Here is a 20429-nt window from a genome sequence, read left to right on the forward strand (position 1 = left end):
TGGAGTATTGAAGTAGAAATAAACATACATGCATATATACTTACATATTAATTTATTGGTAGTGAGGTATATCCATCTGCAAATAAAAGAAAATAATGTTGGATAAAGTAAACCAAGACATTATGATAAACTGAAAAATGAAAAACAAGTAAAAAGGCGTTAGGTTCGGCCGGGCCGAACATTGCATGCCCACCACCTTGGTACGTGTAAACCACCTTTCGTCATAATCCTTTAAAAAATCCATAATTTATGCCCCCATAGCAGCTATATCGGAATAAGTTTCGATTTGGACCAAATTCCGCACGAACATTGAGTTGTCCAATCGCATTTGTCGAGTTCTATGCGCTGTATTTCTTTTTAGGCAAACAAAGAATATTGAATAAGAACTGTTATGCTATTGGAGCTATATGAAGTTAAAGTCCGATACAGACCATAATTGAATGCTGTATATTGTAGAAGTCATTGTGTAATATTTCAGTTCATTCGGATAAGAATTGCGCCTTGTAGGGGCTCAAGAAGCAAAATCCGGAGATAGGTTAATGACGATCAAAATTATATAAAATTTCAACCAAAGCAAGTGACAAAACCCACCCTTAAATCGGCAGGTCGGTCTATATGGCAGCTATATCTAATTGTGGCCCAATATGGAGCAATTTCGTTTCGGATATCGTGGTGGGCCTTAGTACAACTCGCGGTTTATAATTTCAACGAAAACCCACGATATATGGGTCTTTTATGGGCTTAAGACCCCAAACCGGGAAATCGATCTACATGACAGCTATATCGAAATATGATCCGATTTTGCTCGTTTAGGAACTGAACCTGCGTATAGGCAAAATACGAATCTGTGCCAAACTTTAGCGTGATTACAACAGAAGAACACACAGGTACCCTGTGGTACAGGATATTATAACTTAGTGAATTTGTATGTAACACCCAAAAGGAAGAGAGATAGACCCATTGATAAGTATACCGATCGACTCTGAATCACTTTCTGATTCGATTAAGCTATGTCCGTCTGTCTGTCTAGCTGTCCGTCTATCTATATTAATTTGTGTACAAACTACAGGTCGCAATTTTCATCCGATCGCCTTCCAATTTGGTACAGCCATGTTTTCCGGCCTAGAGACGAAGTCTAATGAAATTGAAAAAAATCGGTTCAGATCTGGATATAGCTCCCATATATATGTTCGTCCGATTTTCAGTAATACGGCAATAAAATGGTCATTTGTTAACCAATTCTCTCGAAATTTGGCAGGAAAGAGTTTTTTACGACTCTCGACATTACTGGCAAATTACATGGAAATCGGTTCAGATTTATATATAGCTCTCATATATATGTTCGTCCGATTTTCAGTAATACGGCTATGAAATGGTCATTTGTTAACCGATTCCCTCAAAATTTGGCAGAAAGGAGTTTTTTACGACTCTGGACATTACTGGTTAATTTCATGAAAATCGGTTCAGATTTAGATATAGCTCTCATATATATATATCACCTGATTTTCACTCCTAGAGCCACAGCAAGCGCATTTATTGATCCATCTTGCCAAAATATTGCACAACGCTTTCCTCGACGACTACCACAATATACATAGAGGTTGGTCAAAATCGGTTTAGATTTAGATATAGCTCCTATATATATGTTCGTCCGATTTGCAGTAATATTGCAATCAAATGGTCCTTTGTTAACCGATTTTCTCGAAATTCGGCAGGAGGGATTTTCTTATGACTCTCAATATTACTGGTGAATTTCATGGAAATCGGCCCAGATTTAGATATAGCTGTCATATATCTACATCGCCAGATTTTCACCCCAAAAGCTACTGCAAGCTCATTGTTTGACCACTCTTGCCAAAATTTTGCACAGCGCTTTCCTCGACGACTACCATATTATCTAATAAGTTTGCTCGAAATCGGTTCAGATTTCGGTATAGCTGCCATATAGATGTTCATCAGAGTTTGGGTAATTTGCCACAATGTTGTCATTTGTCAACCGTATTTTTACAGTTTGAACATATTTGCCCTCCGAGGTCCATCAAAATTGGTTCAGTATTGAATATAGGTCCCACATTGTACTTATAGGTTAGGTGTAGGGCGTTATACAGTCGGCACCGCCCGACTTTTGCCCTTCCTTACTGGTTGTTCTATCAACCAACACGCAGGGAATGTTGCCCCTTTCACATGGGAGTTATTAATTTTGGCATCCTAAAAGAGGAAAAAGTCACACTGTGCGCCGTTCGGATAAGGAGGCCCCTTATCATTGAGCTTAAACTTTAATTGAACCCTCTTCCTTAATGAAATGTTCATTGGAAATTCAGTAGTAGTACCCAATGAATTAGCCTATGTTGCTACTGATTTGCTATAGATAAACATTGTTCTTTAAAATTTGATATACAATATGATCTGTACTTATTTAGCTCTGGTATGCTTTGATTTAAATTAGATCGGCTATCTTGTTTTGTTTGCACACAGGGTGTCAAATGTCTTACAACCTAAATCTGCTAACACACCTTTGCTATTTCAAGGTAGGGCAATACCAATTTCAAATTAAAATTTTCTTATGTGTGTCACAACATTACTAGTCGTCCGTCTACCTGCCTACTTTTGTATGTATTTCATCTGGCCTCCCTAATTATCTTCCCACCATACAAAACAAACTGCTGTCAGATAATAGGTGTTAAGTAACAGCCGAAAAAAAAACCCACCAATTCAAACGCCAAAACGCACTTTTTTATCATCATTTGTTTGTCAATCAAACACAACTCATTACCGCTCAAATATGAAAGAAAACTTTGTGAGTGTGTTTGTGTGTGTGTGCAGAAGGGGGTGCCACAACATAAATAAAAGAGCGAGCATAGCGATTAGTTAGTTAGGTGTAGCGGATGAAAGCGCCAAAAAAAAAACAGAAAAACAAACAAAGAAAACATGTCAAAAATAATGACAGTGGCATAGGCAAACAATAATAGTAACAGTTTAATCACAGAGAGAGAGAGAGAGAGAAAGAGTGAAGTAGAGTATGTTCTCTAACATTTGGTTGGAGAATAACAGAGAGCTTAACAGACAGCGAGAACATTCTAATTTAGTGGTATAACATAACAGTACAGTGCAGTTATCTTTTATGCCAGATATGAAGAGACATGAAACTGTTCGTATCTCTGACTCAAAAATGTTATCATGGAATATAACATAAAGAGAGATTCATAAAGGCGGTTGGCTGGCTGTCTTATGGACAGACAACCTCTGCCACATACGTATTCATCTAATAGTATGTATGCTGTTTAGTGGGGCGATGGGGAGAAGACAAAGTCTGTGGCTCTTTTGCCCATAGTGAATTTGAATTTTATAACACCAACATCACCCAAAAACTGCTCTTTTTGCATGTTACGACTTCGTCTTTGTAGGAATGTTACGTAAAGCCTATACGACGCGTCGTATGAGGCATGAGGAGAGCATTTTCATGTATGACTTATGCCTATGTGTTTGTTTGTTTGGGAGATAGATGGTGTGTTGTTGTATTTGTTTTTTAACATTTTCCAAACTTTTTTCTTTGCTTTCAGATAATCATTAACGAAATACAACACAACAAACAGCAGCAACGCAAAACTGAGCAAAGCACAGCACAGCGCAGCAGAGCAGAGCAGAGCAGAGCAACACCAACAGCCAGCCAACAGCCAGTCACCTAAACAGAGCGCACACAATTTCGTCTCAACGCAGTCGTGTTACGTATGCGAAAGGGAACGGTTACATCAAACGACAAAATAATAATAAAAAAAAGTGTTTCAAGCTAATTTAACGGAAAACATGCAAAAATTAACAACTTAAGCCAAATCAAAAAGCAAGAAATATTATATAAAAGCAATAAAAATTGTGAAAAAAAAGTTGATTAGTGAAAAAAATAGATAAATACATGGAATGGAAGGAAGAGAGAGCAAAAATTAAATCAAAGAAAATTCAAGAAAATGCCAAAATTTCATTAAACAAAGTGAAATAAAAAACAAATTCCATTGATAATTGAATCACAACAGAAAAAAAGAAGGAAAACAAAACCTCTTAGTGAATTTTATTGTGCAAAACCAAACAAAAAAAAAAAAAAAAAAATTGCATTGTGAAATCATAGAAAATATTTTTCAAAATACTGCCGGTATTTTATAATGTCTAAAAGTGCCACGGAGCAATTTCAAATCAAAAAGAAAAGAAAACATCCGTTTAGTGAAGCTGACTTTGCTTACGCTAACGCCACAGCCCTAGCCGTTTCCGTAGAATCGGCCACCGCTACAAAAATACCCCTTAAACGTTTTATTACGGACCTTGATTGCGAAGCGGAGGAGGTCATTATCAAAGAGAATTTCTCAGAGTTTCAAATTGATGACAAATACCTCAGCAAATTGCACTCATTGCACTTCAAACCAATAACGGATATATTTATAGACTCCGTGTGCATACCAGCTGTCGACGAAGCAGCGGCGGGCAAATCCCTGGCCGCTGCCACTCCCCAGAATATTCTCTCAAGTGGAAACGAACCAGCAACGACATTGTTGGCCCCGAATTGTTTACGTGACAGAACCCAGGTACAGCCTTTGCTGCGACAAAAACCAACGCCGCCTGTCTCATCATCCAGTCATACGAACATTATGCCGCTACAGCACGGTTTCTATGTCAAGGGAGCTTTGGCCAGCAAAAGAGCCTTGAAATCTAGCCCAAAAGTGCAACACAATACCACCACCAGCAGCAGCACCAACACCATCACCACCAATACTCCATTGATGGCTACAGCGCTGGAAGCCAAAAGAGTTAAGCGTTCGCCAGGGGCCACCACCACTAGTGTTGCAGCAGTGCAGCAGGGTGACAGCGATAAGTTACGTCGTTCGCCCTCTCTAATGGCGGGGCAGACAGCCAATAATTTGCAATTATCCTATCTGTTGGGTGAGTCTTTGGCTCGCCATGGCCGTCTGCAGGAAGCCTTTGACATTTACGCCTTGATAGCCAGTGAGCAGCCCAAGGGTTTTATACCTTTGGAAAAGCTTAACATTTTGGCCACTGCCTTGTTGGAGCATATACGCATTTTAAGCACGGGTTCCAAGAAATCTGCTGAATCAATTGATGAAGCCGTAAAGCCCCTTGAAGATTCTCAGCAGTTGACAAAAAAGCCCTCCGCCCCGTCTTCAGCTTCATCCTCTGCTAATCTGGCTACACCTTGGCAATTAGCCGCTTCTTCATTGACCACTGCTTCGTCCTACAACAGCAACCAGAGTGCTTTGACCACAGACAGTGCTTTGACAGTGTCCCAGAATTCGACTTTGGATTTGCATAATCCCACGCGAGAAATCGTACGCACCAAAAGTCCTCCACTTAGTGAAGATTATGATCCCTTACTTTGTCCTTTGTGTCGCGATATTTTACGTTGCCCGGTTACCGCGAATTGTGGTCATACATTCTGTAGGCAATGTTGCGAAACCATAACTATGTGTAATATATGCCATTTGAAATTTCCCCGCTGGCAAAAAGAGGAGGCCACAAGTGAATCATCAACTGGTGGCAAAACAAGCGGCATACACTTTGTCAGTCTTTCAACGGCCACCAGCACCACTACTAGCAGCAGCAGCAGCAGTGCATCAAGCATGCAACAGCAGCAGCAGCTTTTGACATTTCCCCCAAATGCCATTGCTGACAATGCAACACCAGCAGCAGCGGCCGCATCGGCTGTTCTTGCCCTACCCAGTGGAGATATGCCACGCTTACGCATTGTCAACTCTCCTTTGCCGCCACCATTGGCATCACCCACCACGGTGACTACTACAACAATTGCTTGTACCACAGACACAGCAACCACCACAATGGCATCAACGTCTTCAAGCACCTTGAGTGCAGGTGGACGTGGTGGCTCTAGTTCCAGTGATAATATGAAGTTTATGCCCGATGTACTGGTGCGACGTCTGGTGGAGAAATGGTGGGGCACAGATCTGCAGGCGCGCAAAATACTTGAGACAGCCACAAGTTATATGCATTTGAATCTATTGGATGATGCTTTGAAATTCTGCAATGTCAGTTTGGAAAAAGGTGAGTGGAATAGTTTTTTTTTGCGAAAATGCCCATATTGAATGGGGCCACAAGTTGGCTATACTAACTGTTTATCCTAATCACTAGACAATACGGTATATAACTAAACTGAACTAAAGATCTTATCCTAATCACTAGACAATACGGTATTAATAAAGACCAAAAGATATTTTTCTAACACTCGAGTTGAGTTGAGTCTTGGGACGTACTAAAGTTCAGCCAACTCAGGCCAAAATGTAAACTTCTAGGGGCCATGCTAATGGGAAAAATGCTTTATTTGGGAGCTACATCAGGCTATAAACCGATTTGGGCCATATTTCCTAAGGAGGTTGGAAGTCATAACAGAACACTACATGCAAAACCTCAGCTGAATTGGATAACAATTGAAGCTTCCAGGGGCTCTGGTTGACAAATCGGGAGATCGGTTTTTGTGGGAGCCAGATCAGGTAATAGACCGATTGGGAACGCATATGACACGGTTGCTGGAAGTCATAACCGAACATTATGTGGTCTATATACCCGGCCATAGACCAATTCTATAATGGTACAGATGTTGAAAGTCAGAACAGACGTCTTTGTATCAAATTTCAACCAAAACGGTTGAAAATTGAGGCCTGTGCCCCTACCGGAAAGGTCCGGGATCGGTTTATATGGGAGCTATATACACATCTGAACCGATATGACCCATTTGCCATAGAACGACCTACACCAATCTTACATACCCTTATATACCCGGGCGCGAATCTTATATAACCTTCACCATGGATTGCATTTGTCAAGTTCTTCGCCCGATATCTCTTTTTGGGGAAACAAAGGATAATGAATCAAAATTGCCATGTTATTAGAGCCATATAAGGCTATGGACCGATTCGGTCCATACTTGTATCATTGTGCTCCAATCATTTCAGCCAAAAATTGCGCTCTATAGGGGCTCAAGAACTAAAATCGGGAGATCGGTTTATATGGGAGCTAAATCACTGTATGAACCGATTCAGACCATATTTGGCACGTATACTTAAGGTCGTAGGTCCATTGTAGCCGTTAAGTGAAGCGGATGTGTTTTTATTTCCCTCCTCAAAGAAAAAAAAAATATCCGAATCTCGTAATAGGTACTACCTATTACGAAAAAAAATTTGTAAAGCCTTTTGGAGTAGGCTAGAAGTGGACTCCAAAGACTCAACATCTGCGGTGGTGGCGTCAGACCGTAGCGTGTTGTCCTCCCCTCCTATATAGGTGTGGGTACCTTGGCACCTGTAGTCGAGACTAATGCTTCTAGCGCACAACTAGTCGTCGGACTAATTATTGAGAAAGAGACGGATAAACCAGAGGGATGCACAGTTCGTCCCCAGCCTTAGTCCCTCAGACATTGACTGTGCCAATGTAGCCGAATCGAGAGATGAGGGCATCGGGATGACGGCAGAAGTGAGCGATGGCTTTGCTAAGACCGAGAAAGCGATCCAGAGCACGACGAAGGAGACAGAGGAGTATGTACTGGCAGCGTAATCGGGCGAAAGTGCAGGATGCTGGAAGGGATGGAACTGACATTTCTAACACTTCTACGGAAGCTGGAAAAAGAATCAGATCTCCCGAAGAGCATAACACTGCTAAAATGCTGAAGAAGAAAAAGAGCTCCCCGCTTTCAAGTACTCTGGGAAAAACCAAGCCAGCCATCCCGCAATGGAGACTCCAGACAGTGTCCTGCGGAGGTATACAAAGTTAGAACAGGAACGAAGGAATCGAGCACAGCCCCTGAGTCTTCATGGAGGACTGTGACTTCCAAAAAGAGGCCAAAGCCATCACGGAAGGGGAATAGGGTCGATGAGAATGGTAAGGAGCCACCCTCTTACGCCAGAGTGGCAAGGAAGCACAACAGAGAAGAGCCGACTTATGGAGTCATTAATATCGGCTGTGCATCCGTTAGGATTCCATCAGATCATCGGTCCCAAGTGGAGGAGCTGGTTAACTATCGGATTTTTGAACATGTGTGGAACTCTGTAGAGGGTCCACCCATACAAATGATGAGCTGCCAGTTTAGAGGGGACATCTTTACGCTGCGTTTTACGTCGATACTGTCAAACAGCTCGTCAGAGGTATTCAGGCTCCCTGGGAGGGCGCCAAGCTCAACCTGCTGAGAAAGATGGATAGCACCCAGCTCACGAAGGCTACGGTCTTCATCAAGGGATGGGGCAGTAAATTTGCGACGGAACGCATGTTGGGATTCTTGGGCAAGCAAAACCAAGGTTTGGTCGCAGAGAAGTGGGAGGTATTCCACAGGGAATGTATTGATACTGTCAAACAGCTCGTCAGATGTATTCAGGCTCCCTGGAAGGGCGCAAAGCTCGACCTGGTGAGAAAGATGGATATACACCAGCTCACAAAGGCTACGGTCTTCATCAAGGGATGGGGCAGTAAATTTGCGACGAAACGCATGTTGGGATTCGTGGGCAAGCAAAACCAAGGTTTGGTAGCAAAGAAGTGGAAGGTCTTCCACAGGGAGGAGAAGGAGAAAGGAACTCTCTTTGTGCTTGGCATTGATGAAGTCTCTCCGTGACAAGTTTGGCTAAGACTAAAGGCATGTCGCACTACGGAAACAAAGCTGTCATTTTTAAGATTGGAAAGACTAGGATAGGCAGAAATTTTCATTCTGCGACATTTGGCCGTACAGTGGCAGGTGACTTAACACCGCCCAACAAACAGGGGGCCGACAACGAGACAATAACGGCATCTCTCAATATTGGAAAGACTAGGCGAAGCAAAGATCCTAATACTAAAATATCACACCTAGAAGCTAAAGAAGTCAAGACCCAAGATCGGTTTAGATGACAGTTATATCAAAACATTGACCTATATGGCCCATTTACACTCCCAACTGATCTACACTTATAGCAAATATTTGTGCAAAATTTCAAAAGCCAACTCCTTCGAAAGTTAGCATGCTTTCGACAAACGGATGGGGCTACATCGACTTTAAATGTCATGACGATCGAAAATATATACACTTAGACTTAGTCTTAGACGAATATCTCGAAGTTTTACAAACGGAATGAGGAAATTTGTATAGTCCCATCTTTTGGTGGAGGGTATAAAAAGGAAGCGGTTTTAGCAGTAAACTTCCAACGATCAGCGTTGTCCGATTTAAATTTTAGCCCAAAGAACATATTATCCTAACCTCTAGACAATACGGTAATCAATCATCTGGTAAATCAGCTAAATGCTGACAAATTTGGCAATCTGCGTGACAACATGGATTTTTTTTTTAATATTTTGCAGCAAGAAATGATAATCCAGCAAGTCATTTATATAAAATCATATCCTAATCACTAGACAATACGCTAATTATAGCATTGACACTGTTTTTTCAAATTGAAATAACACCATATTTAGATGAAAGCCAAGAGAAGTAGATCATAAATGTGAGTTCTATGCCATCATAATCAAAAACACTAAAGACCTGCAGTTAAAAAATTAATTGGATCAAATAATTTCGTGATTGAAACCGATTTTTTTTTCTGTGTACCTTAAATTGTATGGTAAAATATTCTCAAATTTAATTTTAGATCACCTTTAATAAAAAAAAAAAAGTTATCCATATGGACTGAAAAAGTTATTATTAAAACCATTTGGTATGGTTAAACAAGCATGAATACATTTTTTAACCATCTTCCACCACATGTGGGTTGTCGGTTGACATAGTTTTTTTTTTTTTTTGTATAATAATTTTACATAACCTTTATGGTCCAATCTCCATCGCCCATCATACCACTACCAATGTTGTTCGATGTCATAACATCCTTATGGAATACATATTCCCATGTCATTATTGTCATGGCTTGGGGAGGGAATGTAAAAAACATTTTCTGTCAATACCTATGATGGCCATATCGAGGGTACTGGCTAAGGACCTTAGACATACAGGGTGGCTGATGAATATTGCTACAATGATGAATATTGCTACATTTTTTTTCGGTGTATGGAATACATTTTTCTTTTATTCATGTTAAATTAAATTATTAAATTAATTATTAAATTATTATTAATTAAATTAATTAATTAATTAATTAAATTAATTATTAAATTATTATTATTAAATAGAAAAAAAGTTATTACATTTTTTTTTGGTAGCGGCTTTCATCAGCCACCCTGTACATATACGTATACAAGCAACAGTAGAGGACATGAAACGGATGGATTGTGGACTTGTGGATGGATTGGGTAAGCAGAACTCTATAAATAACTTTATACTGAGCTACTGCATACACACAAGTATTCAAGCATACATTTTCAATGTCCCTTTATGTTGGCATTATTGTTGCTCCTTGACATATTCAATGTCATGCGAATGTATGTGGTTTAAAATTTTAGTTTGGCCTTGCAAGGAATCGGGAGTAGGTAAAAGAAATGAGCTGCTTACATTGTAATTGAGATAAAAATATGTAAGAGCAATTTCCAGATTACTAGCAATTAATTCTATTTTAGGGAAGGTCAACAAGTTAATGAAATGTAATGTCATTGTGAAAAATACAATTAGTACTTGTGTAGTGTAGTGTTGTCTACAGATTTCATGTTAATGAAATGAACAATACTCACATATATTTACAATATACATGTGATATATGTACATAGAAATTGGGTAAAGTCCTTCAGTTTTCGCATACAAAGAGGAATCTTTTGAAAAGACAGTAAGCTGCGAGAGTGTATGAGCCAATTAAACTTTTGATTAGAAAAATGTTCACCAAGAATTGAAAAGAGTGTTGGCCTACTTTTCTTTCTGAACAAATAAGCTTTTCAAAGAAACAAAGGCTATAGCAGAACATGATCATTTCTCTATGAATGGGATGAGAGGTTGGTTTAATTTGTTAAGTGATTTTCTAAACATTTTCATCCTGCAGTACATTTAACTGACCATTTGATTGTTCCTGACCTCTGGATACTGCAGATAAACTATTTCCAAGTTGATAACCCTTGGCCGACAAGCTGTATAAAATAATCATCCAAAAATGCGGCTAAAATTTAATCACTGACAATGCGGCATTTTGTTTTGCTTCTTGAAGCAAGTCCTTTGAAGGAGACTTTCATATCATAGTCATATTGTAATCACTAGACAAAACGGTAAAAGAAAATTTCATATCATAGGCAATCACTGGATAATATGGTAAAAAATCATATCATAGGCATATTCTAATCACTAGACAATACGGTAAAAGAACATTTCATATCATAGTCATATCCTAATCACTAGACAATACGGTAAAATTTTTATATTGAAAAGACTTTTCAGGTCTAAAGGTTAACAACAGCCATTTATATATAATACTAGCTGGACAGGGGCCGCTCCGCAGCGCCTTCTATAATGCTCTTATACCTACCCTTATATTGCAATGGTCAATAGATAAATCCTCTTTCGGTATAGTTTTATGATGGGAATGTTTTGCCACGAATGTGGATATCGAATTCGTGTCATTGAAGCGCAAAAGGTAAACAAGTCCGCCAATAATTCCAAACGCCTGGGTTGAAATCCTAAGGAGAACATTGCAAAAATGTTAAGTGGTGGTTATAACCTAGTAATGTTGGCGACAAGTGTGAGGTGCTTTGCCATGCTTTGTGCTTTGCTTTGCGTTGGCGCACTCGACTATAAAAAGGAGGTCCTTTATCATTGAGATTCACTTGAATCGGACAGCATTCATTAACATATGAGAAGTTTGCCCCTGTTCTTTATGGAAATGTTCATGGGCAAATTTTTGATCTAATCCCTTATACCTTTCTTTAGACTTCTATGTTGTAGTGGTTAAATATGTCCGGTTTGGGATGTATTTTTGGAGTGAGGTGGCCACCCAGACACTTGGAGCTTACAATAAACTTAAACTTCGTGCTATACTCTCAAATATTTTTTATATGAACCCAATTGTACCATAGCCGGTAAACAAGTCATGTTTCATTTGAGCCCTATATTGTCGTGATTGGTCTTTAAATCCATTTGACGGGGAGTGCTTCCTGAGGGTGGAATGATACCTCAGATATTTTGCTCAAATATGGATGTCCAATTCGTGCTCTAATCCCAAATACCTTTCATTTAAGCTCATAAATGTCCTGGTCGACAAAAATATGTACTGTTTGAAGGGCGTTTTGGGGGTGAGGCTGGCACTCCGCCACTTTGCCTTAAAAATAGGTTTCAAATTCATTCTTTACTTCCAAAAACTTTCATTTGAGCCTCATATTGATATGTTCGGGAAATAAGCGCTTTGGGGCTTACCCACAAACACTTGGCCCCTAAACTGGATTCCTTTTCTACTCTCAAATATCTTTCATTTGAGTACCACATTGTCATGATGGATCAAATAACCTATTTGAGGCGTTTTAAGGAGGTTAAGCGCCACTTAAATACCCTTAACGCAAACCTAACCTAAATTGCATTGAATTGAGTCCCATATAGCCATAGTCGCCTAATAAGCCAATTTGGGGAGCTTTTGAGGGTGGTGAAACCATCCATCAAGAGTCATCTAAGGCATCACCTCTTCTATTCCATCCAGGTTTCTTGTCGGTCGTCGCCTCGATTATATCGAGATGGTATGACCTGTTCCCATCCTCTATCCTGTCTCACAGCCGCAGTGGATGCCTCACAATTAATCTATATCAATGGGTCGAATTTCCATAGCAGTCTCCAGTGCCCTAGTGGGTATGGTTCTCATTGCTCCACTTATGCCAAGATAACATGTTCCCTGAACCTGTTGTATTATCCTAACATTGCACGTTTTCTCCATCGTAGTCCCCCAAACTACTGGGACGTAGGCAAGTATCGATCTAATCACGCTCCTGTAGAGCCAGTGGACTATTCTCGGATTCAATCCCATTTTCGAGCCAACAACTCATTTACCTTGTGCCCAATATCTTGAGCCTTCTCATTATCCTCCTGAATGTGTTACTTACAAATCCTGAATGTCTTATATCCAATCCTGTCCAAGGTCACTACTGGACCTTGTCAGATATTGAAATCGTTCTTTTGAGGAATTGTGATGAGTCAAGTTGGCTCACCTTTATCTTTCTGGTGATAGCCAGAATTCAGCCTTCTCTCGATAAACATTGAGACCCCTAGGTCTAGCACAGTCGTATGCCATCTGCAAGACCTTTTCGGCCCCTCTGCATAGCTGATTTGGAACGTTGCCACTAAATTTTCCATGCACATTCCATTAAGGAACAGAGGATACTTCTCTCATATCAATGACTGCAGTCCCATTAAAGTTTAAGCTCCATGATTAGAGGCCTCCTTTTTTATGCCGAATCCTAACGGCTTGCCGAATAGCAACACCACTTTGCAGAGAAGTTTTAACATAGCAGGATACCTTACAAATGAAGCCAGCATTTGAAAGGGGATAATCAGTGCTAAAAATTTTTTGTTGTTCACGCAGGGATTTGAACCCAGACATTTGGCGTCGTAGCCGGACATGCAAACGTCTGCACCACGGTGGCCTTTGGATCCTTACCACTTGGAAGTTTTATAAAATCGTCTGCTTAGGGATATGAACTCAGGTGTTTTCCCTACCTCAATGGCATGCTCAACAATGTTTTTAAAGTAGCAACAATTCGTCGTCTGAATGAAAGCACACACAAGTTGCTTGCACTGTTCGTGTGCAACTATTCGTTTATGTGCGTTTGTGCGTGGTTGCCCATCTCTGCTTTAAAGGCATCTAAAGTTATATTTCCAAAACAACTAAAAATGTTTGTATATCCTTAAATCTAGTCACTAATATACTTAGCCTAAGTAAAAGGTTTCCTTATTATACGCACTATTCGTTTATGTGCGTTTGTGTGTGGTTGCCCATCTCCGCTTTAAAGGCATCTAAAGTTATATTTCCAAAACAACTTAAAGTGCTTGTAGATCCTTAAATCTAGTCATTAATATACTTAACCTAAGTTAAAGGTTTCCTTATTATACTAACTAATACTAAACTTCCCATGAACTTTCCATTAAGGAACGGCGTATATCAATGAGTGCGTCCGATTTAAGTTTATGATCTATGATATGGGGCCTCCTTTTTATGCCGAGTCCGAACGGCGTGCCGCCTGGCGACACCACTTGGTAGAGAAGTTTTAACATGGCATAGTAGTCCACAATTGTAGCCAGCATTAGTCGGGGGATATCAAACACTGAAAATGTTTCTGATGTTCACGTCGGCATATAAAGCCAGGCTTGCGGCATCATAGGCGAATATGCTAACCACTACTCCGCGATGGCCTATTGATGAAGTACAGTTTATTCATAATATGAAATTTTACTTGTTTATTGGAGGCCACCGTAGCGCAGAGGTTAGCATGTCCACCCATGACGCTGAACGCCTGGGTTCGAATCCTGGCGAGACCATCTGAAAAAATTTTCAGCGGTGGTTTTCCTCTCCTAATGCTGGCAACTTTAGTGAGGTAATATGCCATGTAAAATTTCTCTTCAAAGAGGTGTCGCACTGCGGCACGCCGTTAGGACTCGGCTATTGAGCTTAAACTTGAATCAGACTGCACTCATAGATAGGTGAGAATTTTGCCCCTGTTCCTTAGTGGAATGTTCATGGGCAAAATTTGCAATTTTTTTTTCTTCAGATCGAATCGAGGATGTTGTATTGAATTATTAGTGTACTTTGGTATAGTTTAAAAGCATGATTGCGCAATGCTTTCAAAGTAACTTAAAATGTTTGTATATCCTTGAGTTTAGTAACTGAAATACTAAGCGTATAGTCAGGATAACGATGTAAAGGCTTCGTTCAGACTTATAAAGGTATTTTGCTTGTTTATGATCTTGATGACTACATGGGGATTTAATCCAGCGAAAAAGTTTTAATGATTCCCATTAAACTGCAACTTAAAATGTTTGTATATCCTTAAATCTAGGGTTGCCCAAAAAGTAATTGCGGATTTTTTAAAAGAAAGTAAATGCATTTTTAATAAAACTTAGAATGAACTTTAATCAAATATACTTTTTTTACACTTTTTTTCTAAAGCAAGCTAAAAGTAACAGCTGATAACTAACAGAAGAAAGAATGCAATTACAGAGTCACAAGCTGTGAAAAAATTTGTCATCCGCAATTACTTTTTTGGCAACCCAATAGTTACTTATATATTTAACCTAAGTCCCTTTGGCAGAATTTGATTCCAGACGAGGAAGTTATTTTTTCGGATTTGTGTTTTTATGGTAGATCGGTGAAGATCTCATAAATCGTTTCAACGAAATGCCATTAAAAATCCCATCCAACCATTTGAGGTATTGAATCAGAAAATCCATATTTGAGCCACTTTAGCTTAATAATAAAATGACACTATAAAATTATCTCCCAATTAAAATGGCACAAGCTCGTCTTTTCACTTACTCAATAAGCAATGAAATATTTGCCCTTTTCAACATCTATTACGTCCAATATTATGTTACATAAACCGGTTGGGATCAGCCGTCTGAACGGCTAATAAGACTACGTGATTCAATAGGCACATTGGAAAATTTTTTACAACTGTTACCTAATGAAATTCAAAACAAAAAAAAAAAAACCCCTCAGGGCAATCTTATCAAACGGCATATTGTAAAATGTAGCAAACGAAAAAAAGAAAATCATGTAGGGCATTAGAACCATAAACAACTCTGTTAATTATTATCCAACCATTTTGTGTTTCTTTATTTTTATCAATTACGTGGCAATTAGTTTTTTATGTAATCAGGGCTTGGTGGTTTGCCTTTGATATTTACCTTCAGAGTAACTGATTTAACGTTTGCCTATAGTTATCACAACATTTATTTTCGAACAGCAGAATATAAATTTGTATCGAGTGTCATTTGTAATCGATGTTTGTCTATGGCTCAATTCTATTCCTTGTTGATATCATTTTGGGTGTTTGGCTTGACTGTCTTGACAGTTTCTTATTCCTCGGTTGATGATGAAGACGGTGTGTTGTAAAGGAACCCATCAAAATTTTGACATTTAAACATTAAACAAACAATAAATAATGATTTTAAACACACCATGAAGAAGTGTGACGAAGGAACGTCAGACAGACGAACATACACACAGACATTGTCAAAAAGTGAGCAAAGCAAAGCCAAAGTGCTGCCACAAGTGATATGTAACAGGCATAAACTGTCAACTAATTCTGACAACGAAATGATAGAAACATTTGTCGGGCAACTAAAGCGTGTTTTTTTTTTCGTTTCTTTGGTCTTTTTTAATAGCTAATAGTCGGAGACAAGTTGGAAACCAGATATTATGATTTCAAAGATGCTACCTACTGCATATGTGGCCAATGGCCAGCTGGCCATTTAGTGGAAATAGCTCTCACAGATGAATTGGGGCATAGACACATCTTAATTGAATTATTATTTTTTTTTTTTTTTGCTGTTACACTCCATCTATTGCAATGGCACCTTGTTCAGCTTGTTCACTTGTCAATATTCTTTGTTGTTAAGTGACCTAATTAGTGGCAATGTCAACTATTATGAACATTTCTTTCAATCAATACTAATGAGAGCACATTCACTCACTCACAAACTGTTGGCACTGAAAAGAAACACAATTTTAAGTTTTCAAGCGTACAATGCAACTCATTAGCCACGCTAAGACAAAGCACACAAAACTTTACTTTGAACTTCTGCCTGTTTGCTTTTCTGCCTGCCTGCCTGCCATGTACACTTAGGCAAGTAACCATGACAGCAATGTATCCTTGAACTATGATCTAACAAAGAGGAAAATGCATTTGCTGGGAGATTTCATGATTTATGAATGATGATGATGGTGATGGTGATGCTGACAATGCTGTTATGGCAAAACCATAGCAATAGCAACATTCATTTTTATTATCTTGGTTTTTGAGGTTACTCTTCAAAGGGGATGGAAAGTAATGAATGTTTTATAATGTTTTAAAACTCTTGTTTTTTCGGTTTTATCCTTATTTGGTTTAAAAATCACAATTTTACAAAGAATTTGCAAGGTTAGACCCAGAATTTTAGCAACCCCAGAAGGACGAGGTGGGAGGATTTTAAGGTAACTATTGGTAGAAGTATTTATAATGATCCGTTTGAGATGATATTGATTAAATGGTGCAGGACTTGGAGGAACGCTTGACATCAGGTTTCGTGCCAGCCTGTCCCCTTAGGTCACAGAAGATAAAGGATAAGAGGTGGTGGAATAGGAAGCTCAAGATACTTAGAAACGATGCAAGCAGTAGTGGTAACATCGCGCTGTGGGACTTAGATAAGGAAAAGCTCAGGATTTACAAGAAGGAGATAAGGAAATCCAAGGATTTTAGAGGAGAGGAGAATTCCAGATTGCGGAAACTGATGTACAGTCCGTATATGGGGAACTTATGAAGAGATTAGTGGTCTGAAGAAGAACGGTTAGAAGTGGTGGAAAAGCAAGCTCAAGATACTTAGAAAAGATGCCAGCCGTAGCGCATTGTGGGACTTATACTAGGAAAGCTCATGACTTACAACAACTTTACTCTACTTTATTTGGCTATGACAGAATATTTGATCCACTAGCCGAACGTAGAATAGAGTTCCAAGAGCCTCGATCTTCTGCGCTCATTCTAAAATCTCTGACACCAAGTTTCGAGGTGTCTCCCACAAACACAGAAGAAGAAGGATAAGAGGTGGTGGAACAGTGAGCTCAAGATACTTAGAAAATCTGCAAGTGGTAGTGGTAACATCGCGCTGTGGGACTTAAATAAGGAAAATCTCAGGACTTACAAGAAGGAGATTAGGAAATCCAAACGAGAGGATTTGGTCCTATTGATTGAGGAGCTATCTGATATAGAGGAGACTTCCAGATTGCGGAAACTGATGTACAGTCCGTATATGGGGAACTTATGAAGAGCGTAATGTTCTGAAGAAGAAGGATAAGAGGTGGTGGAACAGTGAGCTCAAGATACTTAGAAAAGATGCCAGCTGTAGCGCATTGTGGGACTTATACTAGGAAAGCTCATGACTTACAACAACTTTACTTTACTTTAATTGGCTATGACAGAATATTGGATCCACTAGCCGAACGTAGAATAGAGTTCCAAGAGCCTCGATCTTCTGCGCTCATTCTGACACCAAGTTTCGAGGTGTCTTCCACAACTTGATCTTTCCATCGGGCTTTTGGTCTTTGCGGTTTGCGTGTACGACCGTGTTTGCCTTCAAAAGACTTCTTTGCTGGAGCTTCTTCATCCATTCTGACAACATGATCGAACCAACGCAGCCGTTGTATTTTGATGCATGTAACTATCGTCGTCATACAGCTCATACATCTCGTGGTTCATACGTCGCCTATATTCTCCATTAACGCAAACTGGTCCATATAATTTACGAAGAATCTCAAATACTCCAAGCACTGCCTCATCTGGTTTCACAAGTACCCATGCTTCAGAACCATATAACAGCACGGATAGTATCAGTGTCTTGTAAAGAGTAATCTTCGTCTCTCGAGAGGTGACCTTGTTTCTAAACTGCTTACATAGTCCAAAGTAGCATCTGTTTGTTAGTATTATTCTTCGCTTTATCTCAAAACTAGCGTCATTCGTTTCAGTTACGACAGTGCTCCGAGGTAGATAAAGTTACTGACTGTCTCAAAGTTGTGGTTCGCAACTTTCTTCATTTTCTTTATCTGCTCAGTTGCGCAAGGCTTCTTAGGAGTTGAAAGCATCCATTTCGTCTTATTTCCATTTACTGCCAGACCCATTTTCACTGACTCTCTTTCGATTCTTTCAAAGACTGCAGTTACTACTTCCGGTGACCTACCAATTATATCGATGTCGTCAGCATAGGCGAGTAGCATGTGTTCTCTTGTGAGTAGTCTGACATCATGACAGAATATTAAAGAGATCACACGATAGGCTGTCTCCTTGTCTGAAACCTCATTTGGTATTAAATGATTCGGAGTGAATCTTTCCTATTCTTACTGAGCAAGTGTCATCCTGCAGAGTCTTATTGATTTTGCAGGGATACCAAACTCAGACATGGCTTGAAATACCTTTGAACGTAAAGAAGTATCGAAGGCGGCTTTGTAGTCAACAAAGAGATGGTAGGTGTTCTCGGGTCTTTTCCAGGATTTGGCGCAATGTGAATATCTGGTCCAGGGTTGATTTACCAGGTCTAAAGCCGCATTCATAGGGCCCAATTATCTCATTGAGTTTAGGTTTTAATCTTTCACACAGTATGCTCGAGGGTTTCTTGTATGCGATGGGGAGGAGACTTATTTCTCTGTAGTTAGCACATTCCGTCTTGTCCCCTTTCTTGTGTACGGGACACAAAATGCTGAGGTTCCAATCACCGGGTATGCGTTCCAGATATCACCGTGTCGCCTCCGGTCTTAAATAGTTCAGAGGGTAACCCGTCGGCTCCTGCTGCCTTGTTGTTCTTTAGTCGGGTCACTGCTACTTGGACCTCATTCTGACTAGGAGGTAAACATGCTATATCATCATCAGTGAATGGTTCTGCGGTATCCTCTTCGCCGTCAACGTCGGACACTAGCATGTCATCTGTGTCAGTTACCAGATTTCCTTCTTTATTACCAGATTTCCTTCTCCCGATATAAGAATCATGGAGAAGGTTTAAGGTAGTTTTTATACCGAAGGCGGTAAAACTGAAATACAGTTCACCAAAGGATGCCAGACCGATTAGTCTCTTCTCTGTCCTTGTTCAGACGCTGGAGAAGTTTTCAGACCTTCATATGAGAAGAAAGTAGGGGACGACTTATTTCTCACGCTGCCAGCATGGCAATATTAAGTGCACATCCTTGAACTCCGCATTGCATTATGTTGTACACATCATCTTGAAAGAAATATCCGATTATAAGCACTGTAGCCTGACAGCGTTTTTTGGGTATTGAAGGGGCTTTTAACAATGTAAGCTCTTCTGCCATAGATGCGGCACTTAAGGGTGCGGGCAGCTCATGGGGCAGACGGAGAGACAGTGAAGATGTATGTCATTAGGGGAACACCTTAGAGGAGAGGGAAAATCGCCTCTGCCCTGGATCCTCGTGATGGATGATCTTCTTAGGAAATTAGAGAAGAGGGGAATTAGATTTTGTGCATTCGCGAACGATCTGAATATTCTTGCCATAGGGAAGTTTTTGAACACGGTTTCGGGGTATACTTTGTTGGGTCTCACATCAATATTTCGATGTGTTACAAGGGCTATGACGATATAAGTATACCCACATCCTATGGTGGAGGGTATAAAAAAGGAATACGCTATAACTCGCATATTTGGAAACCGTTTTCATAAAACAGCTTTCTTTTAAGGGTTAGTAATATCTCAAAACAGGATAAATTCCATGCAAATAAGGTCTTCTAATATACATAGTATATCATATCTATCTAGTACATCTCAAACAATATCTGCCTCCGCCTCTTCTCTTCCT

General features: G+C 39.7%; 1 protein-coding gene across 1 annotated transcript in view; it reads left to right on the forward strand.

Annotated features, from left to right (window-relative positions):
* LOC106092080 (uncharacterized) overlaps positions 1–20429 on the forward strand; it is a 183236-nt gene that overhangs the window by 40871 nt on the left and 121936 nt on the right. The window contains exon 2 of the mRNA XM_013258835.2: positions 3561–6060. Coding sequence (XP_013114289.2) covers positions 4155–6060 — 1906 coding nt within the window. The 5' untranslated portion in view covers positions 3561–4154. The remainder of the gene's footprint in view (positions 1–3560; positions 6061–20429) is intronic.

The sequence above is a fragment of the Stomoxys calcitrans genome, chromosome 1, assembly GCF_963082655.1.
Source record: "Stomoxys calcitrans chromosome 1, idStoCalc2.1, whole genome shotgun sequence".
NCBI lineage: Eukaryota > Metazoa > Arthropoda > Insecta > Diptera > Muscidae > Stomoxys > Stomoxys calcitrans.